At 44.9% G+C, this 20,292-nt stretch overlaps 1 protein-coding gene and 1 long non-coding RNA gene across 3 annotated transcripts in view; one reads left to right on the top strand and one right to left on the bottom strand.

Moving 5' to 3' along the window:
• The window catches only part of LOC132206171 (uncharacterized), a 57,967-nt gene that overhangs the window by 18,350 nt on the left and 19,325 nt on the right, over nt 1–20,292 (bottom strand). The window lies entirely within an intron of this gene.
• Nucleotides 291–20,292, top strand: part of fkbp16 (FKBP prolyl isomerase 16) — a 162,195-nt gene continuing 142,193 nt past the window's right edge. For both annotated transcript variants that reach the window (XM_048562995.1, XM_048562994.1), the window contains exons 1-2: nt 291–1,037; nt 11,090–11,259. In XM_048562995.1, coding sequence (XP_048418952.1) covers nt 566–1,037; nt 11,090–11,259 — 642 coding nt within the window. In that variant the 5' untranslated portion in view covers nt 291–565. The remainder of the gene's footprint in view (nt 1,038–11,089; nt 11,260–20,292) is intronic.

Below are 20,292 nucleotides of genomic sequence, written 5' to 3'. Positions count from 1 at the left end.
GTTAATTGAGCAGATGTAAATATAGAACAACGTTGCAGAGCCCATGCTTCTGTAATAGGGATTCACTAAAAAGAATTGTGGAGTTCCAGAACATCAGAATCTAATGTAACTCTGGGAAATATCAGGGTTCTTTGAGTCCTTTTTTTTAAAATCTATTTTCCACTTATTTTTAGCTGAAGTTGTTCTTCTAAAATCCAAGGAATGATGGGAGAGCTCGATAATTAATTGGTTTTGACTGACACTTTACAGGATTTTGTCATTTTAATCTACAGAGATTATCTCCACAGATTCCTTACTGACATTGTTTGATGCATTTGCAAAATCAACTTAGCTGTTCATTTTGCCCTGTACTTGCTGTAGAAATGTTGGACAGTCTGTGAAACTAGTTAACCGAAGGCTGGAATATCTCACATCTTGTACAGACTTGGTTGATAAACAGGAGACCGATGGATTGATGACCTCTGAGAGATTCTTCAGTTGAGCAGAGTCCTCCCAGAAAAAAAACTCAACAAATCCCCGGGAACTGTTTGCTAAAACTGAAGAGGAATCGGTTAATCGGCCTGAAATGTTTTTGCAGTGTGCACATCCATCAGCCTGCCCAGATGGTGAGACCTTGGCAGAAGTGGACGAGGATAAAAAACAGGCGGATAATTGGGTAGATATCAACGAAGCTCAGAGCTGTACACATCCCACGACCTGTCCAGATGGCGAGGCCTTGGTCGATGAGATGGATAAACAACATCAAATTCTTGGTGCACAAATGGTCAGAGGACCAGGGAATGCCGACGAAGCAGCTTTAAAAACCAATATCAAGTCCATCATGGGATCTGTCGGTCCAGAGGAAGCAGGACAAACAAACCTGGACCAAGTTCCTGGCCTCAGCAAAGTTGTCAGATTCCAGCTGCCTCCGGAGACAATTCGAGCTTCTGACGTTGATGATTTACAGGCCCCTTTTTTTGAAATCGATGGCCTTGGAGAATGCTGTGTCAGGACTTTTACGAATACTTATCACTCTGAGAATTGGATTGGCATCACAGGCAAGTATTGACCCTTTGACCTGTTGAGTAGTTACCTTAACTTTGATCTAGAATTTTGGAAAAAGTCATTTTATCAGCAATAAACTGTGCATACGTATGAACACATTCAGATCTACAGACATAAAGCAAATTATTCTGTTTGTTAGAATATAATGTCTACAGAACTCACAGCACTGAAATCTAAACAAGTTTATTTTATTACCCTGCCCTCTACTTTAAACCCTTTTTGGAATATCCTCAGCCCCACGCTTTACAAAAGTGTACATTTGAATCAAAGGACTCATTTAATGAAGAAATATTGAATTTTGCAATCATTCTGTTTTCTGGAAATTACTTAAAAAACTATAAACCAATACTTGTAACCTCAAATTCCTTTCAATAAAAATAATACTTTTTTAAGTGGCAACTCTTAAGCTTCTGTTTTACATTTCGTGGATTGTTAGCCCAATGCTGAAAGAATGCGGGTTAAGAAGTGCCCTTTGCAAACTGTGTACTTGGAGCAGTATTGCAGTGATTACCTGCTGGCAGCATTAAGATGAAGTATGTGCTGGATTCTTCCCCGTTTTTGATGATTGCTGGAGACAAGAAGCTGTGTCAGGAAAGGAACAAGTTAATCAACTGATTACAAAGTGTGGAGCGGGATGAACACAGCCGTCCCAGCAGCATCTCAGGAGCACAAACGCTGACATTTCGGGCCTGGACCCTTCATCAGAGGGGGGGATGGGGAGAGGGTTCTGGAATAAATAGGGAGAGAGGGGGAGGCGGACCGAAGATGGAGGGAAAACAAGATACGTGGAGAGCAGAGTATAGGTGAGGAGGTAGGGAGGGGATAGGTCAGTCCAGGGAAGACGGACAGGTCAAGGAGGTGGGGTGAGGTTAGTAGGTAGGAGATGGAAGTGCGGCTTGAGGTGGGAGGAAGGGATGGGTGAGAGGAAGAACAGGTTAGGGAGGCAGAGACAGGCTGGGCTGGTTTTGTGATGCAGTGGGTGGAGGGGACGAGCTCGGCTGGTTTTGTGATGCGGTGGGGGGAGGGGAGATTTTGAAGCTGGTGAAGTCCACATTGATACCATTGGGCTGCAAGGTTTCCAAGCAGAATATGAGTTGCTGCTCCTGCAGCCTACGGGTGGCATCATTGTGGCACTGCAGGAGGCCCATGATGGACATGTCGTCTGAGGAATGGGAGGGGGAGTTGAAATGGTTTGCGACTGGGAGGTGCAGTTGTTTGTTGCAAGCCGAGCGGAGGTGTTCTGCAAAGTGGTCCCCAAGCATCCGCTTGGTTTCCCCAATGTAGAGGAAGCCAAACCGGGTGCAATGGATACAAGATACCACATTGGCAGATGTGCAGGTGAACATCTGCTTGATATGGAAGGTCATCTTGGGGCCTTGGATAGGGGTGAGGGAGGAGGTGTGGGGGCAAGTGTAGCACTTCCTGCGGTTGCAGGGGAAGGTGCCGGGTGTGGTGGGGTTAGAGGGAAGTGTGGAGCGGACAAGGGTTCGGTGAGGCAGGAACAGGCTGAGACAATGGGTTGACCAGGGCAGGCAGGTTTGTGGATTTTGGGAAGGAGATAGAAACGGGCTGTGCGGGGTTGGGGAACAATGAGGTTGGAGGTTGTGCATGGGAGGTCCCCTGAGGTGATGAGGTCATGAATGGTGTTGGAGATGATGGTTTGGTGCTCGGGGGTGGGGTCATGATCAAGGGGGGGTAGGAGGAGGTGTCGGAGAGTTGGCGTTTGGCCTCGGCGATGTAGAGGTCAGTGCGCCATACTACCACTGCACCACCCTTGTCTGTTGGTTTGATGGTGAGGTTGGGGTTGGAGCGGAGGGAGCGGAGGGCTGTCCGTTCTGCGGGGGAGAGGTTGGAGTGGGTGAAAGGGGTGGAGAGGTTGAGGCGGTTAATGTCTCGACGGCAGTTGGAGATGAAGAAGTAGAGGGAGGGTAGGAGGCCTGGGGGTGGTGTCCAGGAAGAGGACTTGTGTTGGAGGCAGGTGAAGAGGTCAGTGGAGGGAGGGTTGGGCTCCCGGTTAAAGAAGTAAGTGTGGTGGCAAAGGCGGCAGAAAAACTGCTCGATGTCCAAACGTGACTGGTATTCGTTGATGTGTGGGTGGAGGGGGACAAAGGTGAGCCCTTTGCTTAGGACTGACCGTTCGTCCTCAGTCAGTGGGAGGTCTGCGGGGATGGTGAAGATGTGGCAGGGCTCAGTGTGGCTGTCTACTCTGGGGTTGCTGGCTCTGGAGGCTGTGGGCAGGGTTCCGTCAGCGGCGTCGGCTCCTCTGTTCCCCAACCCCGCACAGCCCGTTTCTATCTCCTTCCCAAAATCCACAAACCTGCCTGCCCTACGTCCGTGACACCACCCATGCCCTCCACCTCCTCCAGGACTTCCAATCCCCTGGCCCCCAACACCTCATTTTCACCATGGACGTCCAGTCCCTATACACCTGTAATCCTCATGCAAATGGCCTCAAGGCCCTCTGCTTCTTCCTGTCCCTCAGGCCCGACCAATCCCCCTCCACCAACACCCTCATCTGCCTAGCCGAACTCGTCCTCACCCTCAACAACTTCTCTTTCGATTCTTCTCACTTCCTACAGACAAAGGGGGTGGCCATGGGTACCTGCATGGGCCCAAGCTATGCCTGCCTCTTTGTAGGCTACGTGGAACAGTTCCTCTTCTGCACCTACACAGGCCCCAAACCCCACCTCTTCCTCTGTTACATTGATGACTGTATCGGCGCCGCCTCTTGCTTCCAAGAGGAGTTTGAACAGTTCATCCACTTTACCAACACCTTCCACCCCAACCTCAAGTTCACCCGGGCCATCTCCAACACATCCCTCACCTTCCTGGACCTCTCTGTCTCCATCTCAGGTAACCAGCTAGAAACTGATGTCCATTTCAAGCCCAACTACTCCCACAGCTACCTAGAATACACCTCCTCCCACCCACCCTCCTGCAAAAATTCCATCCCCTATTCCCAATTCCTCCACCTCCGCTGCATCTGCTCCCAGAATGAGGCATTCCACTCCCGCACATCCCAGATGTCCACGTTCTTCAAGGATTGCAACTTTCCCCCCGCTGTGGTCGAGAACACCCTTGACCGCGTCTCCCGCATTTCCCGCAACACATCCCTCACACCCCGCCCCCGCCACAACCGCCTAAAGAGGATCCCCTCGTTCTCACACACCACCCCACCAACCTCCGGATATAACGCATCATCCTCCGACACTTCCGCCATCTACAATCCGACCCCACCACCCAAGCTATTTTTCCATCCCCACCCTTAACTGCCTTCTGGAGAAATCACTCTCTCCGTGATTCCCTTGTCCACTCCATACTTCCCTCCAACCACACCCGGCACCTTCCCTGCAACCGCAGGAAGTGCTACACCTGCCCCCAGACCTCTTCCTTCACCCCTAACCCAGACCCCAAGATGACCTTCCATATCAAGCAGATGTTCACCTGCACATCTGCCAATGTGGTATCTTGTATCCATTGCACCCAGTGTGGCTTCCTCTACATTGGGGAAACCAAGCGGAGGCTTGGGGACGGCTTTGCAGAGCACCTCCGCTCAGTTCGCAACAAACAACTGCACCTCCCAGTCGCAAACCATTTCAACTCCCCTCCCATTCCTCAGACGACATGTCCATCATGGGCCTCCTGCAGTGCCACAATGATGCCACCTGAAGGTTGCAGGAACAGCAACTCATATTACGCTTGGGAACCCTGCAGCCCAATGGTATCAATGTGGACTTCACCAGCTTCAAAATCTCCCCTTTCCCTACCGCATCCCAAAACCAGCCCAGTTCTTCTCCTCCCCCCACTGCATCACAAAACCAGCCCAGCTCGTCCCCGCTCCCTCACTTGTTCTTCCTCTCACCCATCCCTTCCTCCCACCTCAAGCCACACCTCCATTTCCTACCTACTACCTCATCCCGCCTCCTTGACCTGTCCGTCTTCCCTGGACTGACCTATCCCCTCCCTACCTCCTCACCTATACTCTCCACTCCACCTATCTTCTTTTCTTTCCATCTTCGGTCCGCCTCCCCCTCTCTCCTTATTTATTCCAGAACCCTCTCCCCATCCCCCTCTCGGATGAAGGGTCTAGGCCCGAAACGTCAGCTTTTGTGCTCCTGAGATGCTGCTTGGCCTGCTGTGTTCATCCAGCTCCACACTTTGTTATCTTGGATTCTCCAGCATCTGCAGTTCCCATTATCAAGTTAATCAACTGATCTGTCCCTTGAGATTCTCACTGCTTTATATCCTCACTAGGGACCTTCAGTCAGTTGAGGTTCAGTGTCCACACATATAAATTCTCTCAGTCACACTGGAGCTCTACCTTCACTGAAGCAGCTTTCACTTTGTGCAATGTCTTTTGCCTAATTATCTCACAAATTATTTTCAGAAAGCAGCTTCAGCTTATTTTTGAGACTAACAAGTCCTTCTATCTCCTCCTCACGCCACTGTAAAGCTGGAACTAGGGCCCCCATGACTCTGTTAATTCCTACAACCAAACAATTTCTTAGCGAGACAGAAATTGGATTGCAAAAGGGGTAGTAGCCGAGTGAGATGGCAAACTAGAGACGTTAGGTGTAAAATCTATTTGTATTGACTGTAATGGAGGGTAAAATAGCTCAGAGTTTAACATTCAAAACATTCCCTAGGCAGGTCTCAGACAGTCTAGTCAGCACTGTTCTGATTGGATGAGATGCCCCTAAGGGTGCAGACCTGGGGCAGATCACATGTGCAGCCCCCTCCAACCCCCTTACACCCCCTGCTTGTCTCTTCAGCTAATCCTTCAATCCTGTGAGCAAAGATCTCTGAATCTGTGGCTTTACATGTCCAAGATGAAAGGTCTGTCTCACTCTCACTCTCGCACCCACTGACACACATTTACACACACACACACACACACACACACACACACACACACACACACACACACACACACACACACACACACAATGATAAGGTCACTCCACTTCTGGTTCCTTCCCAGTCCCTTCCACCATTAAGCAGGTGGTCCTTCTGGGGCAACAGCTCTGATTCACCAACCCACCCACCCCCTGGCAACAAGGAGGTACAGTTTTTGGTGTGGGACCAGTGCAATGACGTGCACAGAAAGGGGATTGTCACATAAGTGTTCGTGTTGGAGGGGAGACAAAGCGAGTGAACACCAGCTGGGTCCCAGCCATGCCCTACCTATCGATCACTGCCAACATGGAGGTGCTGAAGCAGTTAAAGTGAGGTCTGAGGATGCAACCCTCACCTCCTTGGCCTCTCTGCCACAGAGGCCTGTGACAGACACAATATGCTGTAAGGGTGCCCTGACCCCCTACCAGTCCTGGGCTTCTCAGCTGGCCGTGGTTCAGGTGAGCAGGCTGCTGCCCCACCCCATCCACTGTGGGTAAGGGGTTTGGGGCACTGTGTAGGAGTGGGCATGAACATACATCAGCCCTCCATCTGCTGCACTCGATCTCCTGTTCTACTCCTGCGTGTTTTCCTGAGAGGAATGCTGGTTTGAAAACTTTGCTTCAGCGTTTTATTTCCAGTTTGGGAGCCATCTGACTCAAGCCTGGGAGCCATTCCAGTTTCAAATTGGCCTTGCTCACATTGTCAGACGGGAGTGCTGGTTCCATGAGGCTTGCAATTGTCTCGATAGCCTCCCTCCATTAAGTAACTTCCTCCACCTCTCCCCCTTTCTCTTTCCTCTCCTTCCTCAACTTTGTCATCCTTTGAAGAAGAACGGTCTGTCCTTCGCTGCTCGCCATCCAGCTTCAGATCTGTTCAAGCAAAACCATGCAGCAGGCGATCACAGTGTGGAACACCTTGGCTGGCCTGAGCTGGATGCCATCACTTTCCTTCTGTGGTTCCCCTTTCCTGGGTACTGGATGGGGTAATAGGAGCCACCTGTGCAGGAGATGACCCTTGTCCCTCAGCAACCACCCACATAGTGTGGATCTCAGCCTGAAGAGGGGCGACACCAGGGAAATCTCGCAGGGTGAAGGAATTCCCAGCTTCCCAGGACTAAGGACTGCCCTGCAACATAAACTTCTGCTGGTCGGAGACCACCTGGACAATGAATGGAAGCCTCTTCTGTTCAGCAATGGTGTTGTGCTGCCAGTGCCTGAAGGCTATGTATGTTCAGTGACCCCCTTAGAACTTGTTGGAATCAATCGATGGTGACAAAAGTCAATGTTTCTGCCCTGTCTCTCTGTGTCAAGATGGATTCATCCCAAACTCCCTTGAACAAGACATTCACAAACTGCTAAGTGTGTCATTCCTCAACCCTGCCCCTAGGCCCCTCAAACTCAAGGACCAGGAGACCTCTGCAATGGCACAGGGCACAACAACCTGTAGACAAGCCCATACCCACCATGGACGTCTCGTTACAGTGAACAGCAATTGGCTACTGATGGTGAAGTCCATGACTTCAAAATTCATAATGTTAAACTTGATGAATTTTCATGGGGTTCATGAATCATCCGAGCACCCGGGAGATCATTGGCCTGGACAGGCTCTTTCTCTCCTGGCACAAGAGCTCTATAATCTGCAGATTGCTGACTCCTGGGCAGCACACTCCACATTGTTCATAATGCCATCTTCTCCTGGCAGACTCTCAGTGAGCTCCTCTGCCCTCCTCCTGACCAGAGGGATGCACACTGCTGAGGCTTCTCCTCACTGCTCTGCCTTCATCGGGGGTCACCCTTTCCAATTGCCCGTCCCTGAGTTACCAGTTGTTTGTGTGGCAGGGTGTCCTCTGCCAACGTTTGCTACCCAGCTGAAGCCAGCAGCCTGTCACCCATCCCAGAATTAACTCACTATGCACCTCCCACCCACCCGACCCCAGATATCGGTGAGAAATGCAAGGTCCTCAGCATCGGCAATGTGAACTCTACTTGCTGAACAGTTAAATTGTGATTATCTATCTTAGCTATGAGATGATCAGTGTCCCCTTTAGACCTGAAGACCCTCTGTTGTGTGCCAGCCTGGTGTGGCCTGACTGCCCAAGACTGTAGGTTTCCTGTGCCTAAAGATTGATAACCCCAAACTGCCCCAGCAAGTACTCCTCCACAAATTCAACAGGAACTTCCATTATCCATTCTGAATTCCTAAAGACACACCCTTACCTTCCCAATGGAATTTGCTTTGTGTTCCTGCCTAATAGCGTGGTTACTGTATAAGATTCTCCTTGCGCTAACCAGGGCCATTATCCTTGATTATCTGGACTGTGGTTTGACCTCCTGATCTTTGTATTTTGAGACAGCAGGAATTTCACTGAGCCAAGGCTGACATCTTTTTACTGTTAGCCTGTTCATCCCATCTTCTAAAATCTCCAAAAGTAAATCTTTCCTATGGATTGCTGAGTGAAATGTGTTTGCATTGTTGAACCTGTTGGCAGAGGACTCAGAAAGCACTGGCAATGCCAACGTATCCCATGTGTGCTGTGTTCCAAGCCCTCAGGTGGCGCTATCCTTGCTGCAGAGGCTACCATCTGCTCTCCTTTAACAACGCCGACATGATCAATTGGAAACTGCCCTCTTGTCCAACAAAATAGGACTTGAGCTAAACAATTCAGAGAGAAAGAGCTGTAAGAACAGGAATGTGGTGCTTTGAGGTGGCAGTTATATCCACATCTCTGTATCTGCTGCACTTCTGGTCAACTGACACCTTTGGAAGAGAGAACATTAAATACAATGCATCAATCTAATCTAGTATCAAAGTGTGCTTCCTGTATAATTTGCCTCAATATTTCTCTTTGTATTTGTGATTAACATGTAACATACCTCAGCACTGTTCCTTCTAAGGGCCTCTCATTTGTTGAAAGGATTATGTTTGACAAGATTTTCTTATGATGAGCACTGCCTCTGAGCCAACCATAGGCACTGTTTGATCCAGTTAAGCGAAAATTTCCTTCAGTTAAATATTTAAAATTTGGAAGCCATTGTGGTTCAGTGGTTAGCTCTGCTGCCTCACAGCACCAGGGACCTGGGTTAAAGTCCAGCCTTGGGCAACTGCCTGTGTAGAGTTTGCACATTCTCCTGTGTCTTTGTGGGTTTGCTTTGGTTTCCACCCACAGTCCAAGATATGTGGATTAGCCATGTTAAATTGCCCAAAGTGTCCAAAGATCTGCAGGCTAGGTGCATTACCCATGGGAAATGCAAGGTTACAGGGATGGGGTGGGTCTGGGTGGGATGCTCTTTGGAAGGTTGATAGTGGTGTTGATGGGCCAAGTATCCACATTGTGGGGATTCGAAAATTGCCTTTGCCCACACACTTCATCCTAGCCACCAGCTCAATCCCTTTCCATGACACTACCTGAGATGTTTTCAAACCACTCACAAATTTGGTGTCCTATTAAATTCAGGGATGCATTTCTGAATCCACATGTGCCCCATCAGCCTGAGTAACATTACCCCTCTCTTCACTGTCTCAGTTTATCAGTTGCTGAATACTTCAATTGTGCTTTTGCCACTCGAGACCCTAATGATCTTCTGGCTAACCTTCAGCTCTGCACCCTCTGTAGAATTGAGTTTAGCCAATGTGGTATTGCCTGTATGCTAACTTGCCACCAATTCGCATTCACGAACTCTGTACACATTCACCTCCATTAATTCCTGATTCAGGTCAGCTTCTATTTTTAAATCTTATTGGAGTTTTCTGAATCTTCCATGGCTTCACCCCTCATCATCTTGATAACTTCTCCCAGATTTGCATCCTTCCAGGATCTCTGTACTCCTCCAACCCTGGGCACTTACATGTTCATAATTTTAATTGTTCCTTTACTGGGAGCCATGTCTTCAGCTGCTAGGGTCCTGATTTCCTCCTTTGATTTCCTCGTTTGAGATGCTTCTTTTAACTTAGTTCTATGACCAGGTGTTTGGTTATTTATTATAATATCCTCTTTATGTGGTGCAGTGTCAACCTTTGTTAATGTTCCAAGAAGCACCTTGGGATATTACACAGCATTAAAATGACTATGTACAAGTTATTGTTACTTCTGGCACATCGCTAACCATTTGATAACCTGAATGGCGGAAACCCCCCCTAATTGTAGCAGTAACTATACTTCAAAAATACCACTTTGGCCGTAAATTGTTTCGGGACATCCCAAGTTCATGAAAGGCACGATGTAAATACAAGTCTTTCACGTCTATCCAATGCACAATTGCTACAAGCATTTCTGCAACCAGTTCAATGATCTGACAAAGAGCAAATCTCTGGGCATTTGTAAGATAGGCTGCCTGTGCTTGTAAGGAAAACACAGATTCATTGCATTATCTTCTGTTACTTAGATTTTATTGGTCATACAACGTGAGTAGCATGACCTTTGTTATCAAAGATGTGTGATCATTCATCAAGCTTTTTCACTGACAGAAGAATCCCACAAGATTAGCAGTAAACTTTAATTAAGTCACCTCACATTTTTTGGTGAGTATATTCATCACAGGTTAATAAGAAGGAAAACAGATCTGGCATTTATATAGTGCCTTTCATTACCTCAGGGTGCCCCAAAGCCAGTAAAGAACATTAAAAAATGCATTTAATGTTGGGAATTGCAACATTCAAAATGAATGCAGCAACTTCCACAGACGGTATAAAGCTTGATAAGCTATTTTAGAACATTGGCATTTTAAAAGTCCATAATAGGTTCCCTGGAGAATTTAGAAATCCACTTTTCCAACTTTCTCAAAGTTAGGAGAAAACAATTTCTCATACAGTGAAGAATTGGTCATTGGGACTGAGGTAGTAGGAACTGCTGATGCTGGAGAATATGAGATAACAAGGTGTAGAGCTGGATGAACACAGCAGGCCAAGCAGCATCAGAGGAGCAGGAAGGCTGATGATTTGGGCCTAAACCCTTCTTCAGGAAACTACAATCCTTGGGACTGTAGTCGCTTGATGCACAACTCCATTGTTGCTGAAGTCAATGTGAGAGGCAGTAGGTAGTATATCTTGCATCAGTCCACAGTCAAGAGCATTGCACTCAACACAGCAGCTGCACTTGTAATGAGTGGATTAACCCCATAATAATAACATTCAAAACACATTCCATTTACAGACGACTGGCTGCTTCAGAAACAAATCCTGAAAGAAGGACAGGGACAAGCGACCAGACCTGATGTAGGTCAAGAGGTCACAATAAAACTGCTTGGAGTCCTGGAAGATGGGACCATTATAGACAAGGACCCAAAGCTTACCTTTGTCATTGGTGATGGTGATGTCATACAGGTTGGTCCCATTTTCAATGATTTTTATCTTTGGTTTTACTGTCTTGACTGATGTTGCTTACCATGACTATGTTTTCACATCCATTAGATGTGTTCTTCCTTGTGTTGGTCTGTCTCTGTGACAGGTAGGGCAAAGAAACTGCCCAAAATTCACCCCAGTGAGTATAGGTATCAAACCCATTGCTGAGTTCTGGTCACCACATATTACAGAAGGACATGAAGGCCAGAGGAGAGATTGACTGGAAGGGTTGTAAGGAAGGGGAAGGGGCAGTGTTTTGCTGCACAGATGACTGGAAAAGCTGCAGGTGTCCTCTTGCAGGTTAATGGGGGATCTGATGGTGGTGTGGAGGGCAGTGATAGATTTAGATAAGTTAGATCCCATTGGATGATGATCAGGGTCACAGATGTAGAACTTCAGGCAGGCGGCACAGTGTCTCAGTGGTTAGTACCTACTGCCTCACAGCATCATGGTCCCAGGTTTGGATTCCCCCTTTGGGTTCTGTCTCTATGGACTTAGCAAGTTTTCCCCGTGTCTGCGTGGGTTTCCTCTGGGTACTCCTATTGTCTTCCACAGTCCAAAGGTGTGTAGGTTAGCCATGCTAGGATTTGTCCCGTACTGTCCAGAGATGCTTAGGCTGGGGGGATTAGCTAGGAGGGTTGATGAAGACTCGATGAGCTGAAAGGCCTCTATTTGCACTATTCACAACAGACAACTCATCCAACCAACACCCCCCACACTGAGCAACGCCATGATCTACCAGGGCTCTGAATTACTATGAAATGTACACATTTATGTGTGTATTGTAGCCTGTAGACATTGTTAGTGATGGTAGAAGTTCCAACTTCTTTCTATTATTTGGCTGACTCCCTCTTTAACTATCTGACATTGACGTATGTTTGAAGGGATCACAAGCTGGTATTTAATGTGTTTAGCCACAAATATGCATTCATTCCTTGGCCATCATGTCCTGAGTTGGGAATTGAACGCGGAGCTCCTGCCTTTGAGACAGGACACCACCCACTGTGCCACAAGACCTCCAAAACCGTACTACAACTGATTAAAAGAAATATGTAAAATTAAGAGGCTTTCTGACGTAAAAACAGGAAACACTACACAGATGCAGTCTGTTATTCAGATTCTAAAACAAAATAGACTTTATAGGTTTGGCAGCAAACTTGCCAAAGAATCTCAGACGAACCCTCAGTGTATTTCCAGCATTCTTTACTTTTTTAGGATGGATTCTGCTTTTTATCCATTCAGGAAATTCATGTTATCTTAATGGAAAGAGAAAATTAATGAAGACAATCCCGTTAATAAAGTCTGGGGTCCATTTGCCTAATGCTATCAGCTATTCTTATGCATTAGGAATTTTCCAAAAACTCAGCATCTGGAAAAAGCTGTTATCTCATGGGAGATTGCTATTGTTGAACAAGAGGTCACTTTATAGGATTAGATGAAAAAGGCTTTCAGTCTTTAGCTGCAATTAATTCTCATCGAAAGAAAAAAACAATTAAGATCACACCATTTATATCCTCAAGCTATCATGATGTGCTTTACCGTCAGTGACTATTATAGAATTTATTTTATTCTTTCATGGGAAATGGGAATCACTAGCTGCACCAGCACTTATTGCCTGCACTAAATTACCTTTGGGAAGGAGGTGATGAGCTCTTGATGCTGTCCATTTGTAGGTACACACGCAATGCTGTTGGGGAAGCAGATCCAGGATTTTGGCCCAGTGACACTCAAGGAACTGTAACATGTTTCCAAGTCAGGATTGTCAGCGGTGTGCGTAAGACCTTGCAGGTGGTGGTTCCATGTATCTGCTGTCCTTGTCATTCTAGATAGTATGGCCATAAGCTTGGAAGTTGTTATCTAAGGAACCTTGGTGAATATCTGCAGAGCATCTTGTAGATAGTACACACTCCTACTGCTGAATGCCAGTGAAGGAGAGAGTGAATGTTTGGGGATATGATGGAAATCAATCAGTCTGCTTTATCCTGAATTGAGTCAAACATCTTGAATAGTCATAGCGTCATAGCGAAGTATAGCATGGAAACAGACACTTCGGTCCAACTCAACCATACCGTCCAAATATTCTACATTAATCTAGTGCCATTTGCCAGCATTTGGCCCACATCCCTCTAAATCCTTCCAATTCAGATGCCTTTAAATGTTGTAAATGTACCAGCCTCCACCACCTGCTCTGGCAGTTCATTCAATATACACACCACCCTCTGCTTGAAAAAGTTGTCCCCTTTAAAGCTTTCCCCTCTCTTCTTAAACCTATGCCCTCTAGTTTTGGGCACCCCTATTTTCAGAAAAAAGATCTTGACCATTCACCCTATCCATGCCCCTCATGATTCCATAAACCACTACACTGTCACCCCTCAGCCTCCAACGGTCCAGGGATAATAGCCCCAGTCTACTCAGCCTCTCCGTATGGCTCAAAGCCTCCAACCCCAGCAACATCCTTGTCAATTTTTTCTGCATCCTTTCAGGTTTCACATCATCTTTCCTTTAGGAGGAAAACCAGAAGGGAACACAGTATTCCAACATAGTCTAAACGACATCATTAAAATATAAGTCCTGCCCTGATTTGCCGTAACAAAATGCAGCACCTCACATTTATCTGAGTCAAACTCCATCTGCCACTCCTCAGCCCATTGGTCCATCTGATCAAAGTCCCATTGTACTCCAAGGTAATTTATTTTCACTGAATACTACACCTCCAGTTTTGGTATCATTTGCAGCCTTACCAACCATACCTCCTATATTCACATCCAAGTAATTTATATAAATGACAAAAAGCAGTTATTGTTTGAGCTGCTCTCATTCATTAAGTGGGGAGAATTGCATCACACTATTGCCTTGTAGATGATGAATAGACTTTGGGAAATCAGCAGGTGAGTTACTCGCTGCAGGATTCCGAGCCTCTGTCCTGCTCTTCTTGGACATAGCTTTTATATGGGTATTCCAGTTAAGCTTTTAGTCAACAATAACAGCAGCAACAGCAACTGTTGTTAGTCACTGACAGTCCCCATTAACAACTATTCACCCTCCCAGCCTGATCATTAGCAACTCCTTTATCTGTCCAACTGTCTTTCTCTCTCTTTGGGCTCTGTCCTATTGTTTACTCCTTAACCCACCCACCTCCCTGTTTTCTGCATATAAACTGACATTTTCCCAGCCACCATCAGTTCTGAGGAAGGGTCACCGGATGCAAAACGTCAACTCTGTTCTTTCCTTCACAGATGCTGCCAGACCTGCTGAGCTTTTCCAGCAACTTTGTTTTTGTTCCTGATTTACAGCACCCACAGTTTTTTTTCGGTTTTTAGTAAGCTATTAGTCAATGCTACCTCCCAGGATGTTGGGAAATGCAGTGATGATTAAATGTCAAGAAGTGATATTTAGATTCTGTCTTGTTGGAGATAGTTATCACCTTATGAATGTACAATGGCAAAAATAGAATGGTAATCAACACGAAAGTAACTCAAAAGAATTCAGTCCACACTTAAGCACTATTCAGGCAATAAGAGGCAAGAAAGGACCTAATAGGGACAATGAAGCCATATATACTTAAAATTGCAAGGCAAGACTGGAATACCTCCTGAGTAATTTGTATCAGTGATCACTAAAGAAGTGGCTGCCGAAAAACATCGAGAGTGTAAGCTAAATGGTAGAGATATTAGATGATGTGAATATTGACAGTCAAGATGTTCTGGGAAATTTGGGACTTCTTACAGTGAGTACATCCTCTATGCAAAGAGCTTGCATCAGAGGTTTAAGTCCTCCAGTGACAGTATCAGGGGATTAGAAAGTGGCAAATATAATAGCCTTATTCCAGAAGAAAATGTTCTTACTAACTACAGATCGCTCAGTTTAAGATTAGGGTAGACTGACACTTTTGAAAGATTAACAAGTGAGGAAGTTAACAGGCAGTTAAACAGCTTTGCATTCCTTAGGCAGAAATGGTATGGATTCATGAAAGATTGTGTTTGATTCACCTTATTGAAAGTTTTGAGGATGTAACAGGGAGGTTTGCTGAAGAGAATGTCATAAGATTGGGTTTAAGAAAGCATTTGACAAAGTATCGCATAAAAGGCTGGTTAACAAAATTGAATCACGTGGAGTAGGAGGGTCAATGTCAGATTAAATAACAATTCACTCAAGGACAGAAAACAGTGAGTCATGTTAAATGGCTGTTTTTCAGTCTGCAGCATCATTGACAGAATTGTTCCCCAAGAGTCAGCACTCAGACTACTCCCTTTCTGATATATTTATAATTTAGATATTGGAATTTAGAGCAAAATTTAAAAAATTTGTTGAGGAGGCCAAGCTTAGAGATATGGCAAACAATGAGGATGATATCAATTAACAACAAGATACAGACTAGCAGAATGGGCAGACATATGTCTGAAGGAATTTAATATAGAGTTGTGTGAGTTGATGCATTTTGGCAGTAGGAAAACAATACATATTCAAGGACAGACTTTGAAAGGATGGAAAAAAACATAGAATTCAAACATATTGATTCTTGAAGGTGGTGTAGAGAACAAAGTAAGCAAAGCAGCTGGCATCAAGGGCTATCTAATTCGCATCCAGATCATTGATTATCTCCACGTTCATTGTAGGCAGCAAGTTCCACACAATTTTTGCCTGCTTTGTAAAAAAAAAGTTCATTCTCACTCTATCTGACAAACTTTGTGGCTTTGTGCCTACGTTGAATGACAAGACAATACAGAAGCACTGTGATAACAAAGTGTGGAGCTGGATGAACACAGCAGGCCAAGCAGCATCTCAGGAGCACAAAAGCTGACGTTTCCGGCCTAGACCCTTCATCAGAGAGGGGGATGGGGAGAAGGAACTGGAATAAATAGGGAGAGGGGGGAGGCGGACCAAAGATGGAGAGAAAAGAAGATAGGTGGAGAGGAGAGTATAGGTGAGGAGGGGATAGATCAGATCAGGGAAGACGGACAGATCAAGGAGGCGGGATGAGTTGGGAGGTAGGAAATGGAGGTGCGGCTTGAGGTGGGAGGAGGGGGTAGGTGAGAGGAAGAATAGGTTAGGGAGGTGGGGATGAGCTGGGCTGGTTTTGGGATGCAGTGGGGGAGGGGGAGATTTTGAAGCTTGTGAAGTCCACATTGATACCATTGGGCTGCAGGGTTCCCAAGAACTCCCCCTCCCATTCCTTAGATGACATGTCCATCATGGGCCTCCTGCAGTGCCACAATGATGCCACCCAAAGGTTGCAGGAACAGCAACTCATATTTCGCTTGGGAACCCTGCAGCCCAATGGTATCAACGTGGACTTCACAAGCTTCAAAATCTCCCCCTCCCCCAATATGGTTGACTCTTAACTTCCCTCTGGGTATTTAGGGATAGGCAATAAATGCTGGCCTAGCCAAAGATGCCCGCATCCCACCAGTGAATAAATAAAAGATATTACTTGCGAAATTTTTCGTTAACCCACTCTCTCAGCTTTTCTTTAATTATAAGTTGTCAACGTGAAAATGCTTTCTTTATCTCTACTTTTGTCTCTGTTAACCACTTCTCCATCCCTATTAGTACATTACCCCTAAATCCATGCAGCCTTATCTTGTGCATAACTGCCCTATTGAAGACAGTGGCATCACTACAAAATGATTATTAATGTATACCACTACGTTTGTTTGTGTCTTGATATGATAATCTTTCCATAAAGACCATGTATCATTAATGAATCTGCCATTGATCTTTACACATTCTGCATCAGTCAGCTCCATCCAACCCATTATATCACTTATCTGTTTTCTCCCTGCTTTCTTCTACATTTTCAATTACTCTAACCTCCAACAACTTTGTCTATGAACTGCTCAAATGTTCTGAGTTTTGAGTCAGTGTCTCTTTCATGATAAACACTATTTTCATCTATCCTTCAACCACTTCCAGCATTTCCTCATTCGGCTTTCTGTCCATGTAGGATATCACAGCATTTTCTTATATGTCTGCATCTCAGATACACTCAGCTTGCTATGAGTCTCCTTGTTTGTTGCCTGTGTCTCCAAGGAGTGTGACAAATAGCAGCATTTTTTAAGAAGCAGGCTTAGTTTCCTTTCAAACATATCCTTTAGTCTGACACAGGAAAACTAGAATACAGTATTCACAAAACATGAATTTTGTACAGTGGACGCAGTCATTGATGGGTGGAGGTAGTGTCCTCACGAATCAGTTAAGGCCACCTTACACACTAAGCTTCATGGACTGCAGTTTAAAACATATTGCCATCATAAATCGAGAAACTATATTAAAATAAAATTTTACTAACTTGTCTGAAGTGGCGTTCTGCATCATGGCAATCATAGGTCATGAAGTTGTATAGCACAGAAACAGACGCTTTGGTCTAACTCATCCATACCAACCAAATATCCAAAATTAATTTAGTCCCAATTGCCAACATTTGGCACATATTCCTCTAAACCCTCACTATTATTACAACCATCCTGATGCCTTTTAAATGTTGTAATTGTACCAGGCTCAACCATTTCCTCTGGTAGCTAATTCCATACACGTACCACTCTCTGTGTGAAAAAAGTTGCCCCTTAGGTCCCTTTTATATTTTTCCCCGCTCACCTTAAACCTACGCCCTCTAGTTTTGGACTCTCCTACCCTAGGAAAAAGGCTCTTCACCCTATCCATATCCCTCATGATTTTATAAGCTTCTATAAGGTCCACCCCTCAGCCTCTGACCCTTTAGGGAAAATAGCCCCAGCCTATTCAGCCTCTCCCTATAGCTCAAACCCTCCAACCCCAGAAACATCCTTGTAAACCTTTTCTGAACACTTACAAGTTTAACAACATCCTTCCTATAACAGGGAGACCGGAATTGCACACAGTATTCCAAAAGTGTCCAATATCAAGTCAATGTTTGCACTTAGAAACCAGATTCTCCCAGGGCTTTGAGGTATAATGGAGAGTGGAGGGACAAGCAAGATGAAGGGACTATTGATAATTTTTTTAATGGAAAGGCAATTGCTGTAAAGCACCTTTTGTTTTCGCACCAAATGACTCTTCAAATAGAGGCAAATTGGAAAAATTTGCGAGGAAATCTATAGGTATGTTAACCACAGCCGGAGAGTGTACTTGCAAAGGTTTAAGAGTGGGTATTAGAACAAGTTTTGTCTATGTCTTAATAAAGCAGAAATTCAGTATTAGAGAAAAAGATAGCTTTTGCTCACAAGTATTTCCAGATGAAAATTTGCACTGATTTATATTCCACATTTTTGTGCTTAGCTGCAAATTTCATTTAGATACTTAATGTCAAAGTATTGAACTATTCCTGGAACTGGATATTAGAGGAGGCACTTTGATGTTAAATTTCCAATTTATGTTTGTTAACGACACACTGAAAATTGAAGTAATTAAATATGATTTATCAAGAAAACATTTGCTTCCTAATGTCAATATGATTGATAATTTGCAGTATTCCTTCAATGGGATTTCTGATAAAAACATCCCAGGTGTCCTGAGAGATGGAAAACTGCCAGCCAGCTAGGTCTTGTTGTCTTTGGTTTTACAAGAAAGAAACATACTGCTGCATTCTGAGAAATGACAGCATATCAAAGTTCTTGGTCGTATTCACAGGAAGCCATCAAGCAGCCCAGCCTCACTGACCCCTCAGATCAAGGACTGTCAGTCCTGCCACACTGCTGTGCTGCTACAAATGTATTTGTACTCATTGGGCACGGCATCAATACATCTTGTGCAGAATCAAGCACTGTATGAACACTGAGCACATTCCCGTTTGCCAAGTCGGCCCTTTCATGTTGTTTTGCCTAGGCTCCGTTTAATAAGCTCTTTGATTTTATATCAGCTAGCTTATAGCACAGCTTCTTTGTTCTTTCATTGTTTAGACAGTGGGAAGTCATTCAGAGTCCCTGAAATAAAAAGCCATGCGCAGTGGTAGGAATGGCAGCTGGCCAAACAGGTTGTAAGTAATTAAAGTAAAATTTGGGCAAAACAGTCTTTCAAAGAATTAGTTTTTCTATGTATTTCATCTCATGAGCACTTGATTAGGTTTGGCGATTTTTAAAAAGTTTAAATGGTTGTTATATGAGTTAATCTGGTTAGCACTGCATTCACAACAGAACCCAAAATTTAGTCAGCTCAGCTGAAGTTGAGGATTTTTCAATCCTTTCACTGAATGTGGATGTTGCTGGTGAGGTCTGCATTTATTGGCCATTCCTGACTGTTATTGTGGAGATGTGGTGAGCCACAGTTGTGAATCTCATGGAAAATTATTAAATATACCACTAGTGCCATTTGAAAAGGAATATTTTGGCCCACAACAATATAGTTTAAAGTGAGGCTAAGAGGGAAACTTATATATAGTAATGTTCACATGCATCTGTTGTCCTAGTCATTCTAGGTAGTAAAGGTTGAAGGTTTGGAAGGTATTATCTGAGGACCTTTAGTGAATTTCTGCAGTGCATCTTGATGTTAGATGGTATACATTGCTGTAACTGAGCATTAGTGGAGGGTTGAATGAGTTCTGAAGTTGAATTACTAATTATTATTATCATGGATGGTGTTGAATTTCTTGAGTGTTGTTGGAACTGCACTCACTCAGGGAAGTGAAGTATTGATGCTCACCTTTAGTCTGTGATGAATTATTTCCATTCCAGGAATGAACTCCTACTTCAAGGGTTTGGATGATTTCCGTAGGGTAATTCTTCACATGGTCATAGAGTCGTACCGCATGGAAACAGACCATTCAGTCCAACCAGTCTGTGCTGACCATAATCTCAAACTAAACTAGTCCCACCTGCCTGCATTTGGCCCAAATCCCTCCAAACATTTCTTATTCATGCACTTACCCAAATGCCTTTTTAAATGCTAACTGTACCCACTTCCACCACTTCTTCTGGAACTTCATTCCACACACAAACCAATCTATGTGTAAAAAACTGCCCCTCATGTCTTTTTTAAATCATTCTCCTCTCATCTTAAAAACGTGTCCCCTAGTCTTCAACTCCCTTCACTAGGGAAAAGACA

This window comes from Stegostoma tigrinum, chromosome 33 (genome assembly GCF_030684315.1).
Source record: "Stegostoma tigrinum isolate sSteTig4 chromosome 33, sSteTig4.hap1, whole genome shotgun sequence".
Taxonomy (NCBI): Eukaryota; Metazoa; Chordata; class Chondrichthyes; order Orectolobiformes; family Stegostomatidae; genus Stegostoma; species Stegostoma tigrinum.
Note: the sequence above shows the minus strand (reverse complement) of the source record. Positions and strands in the feature narration are given on the sequence as shown.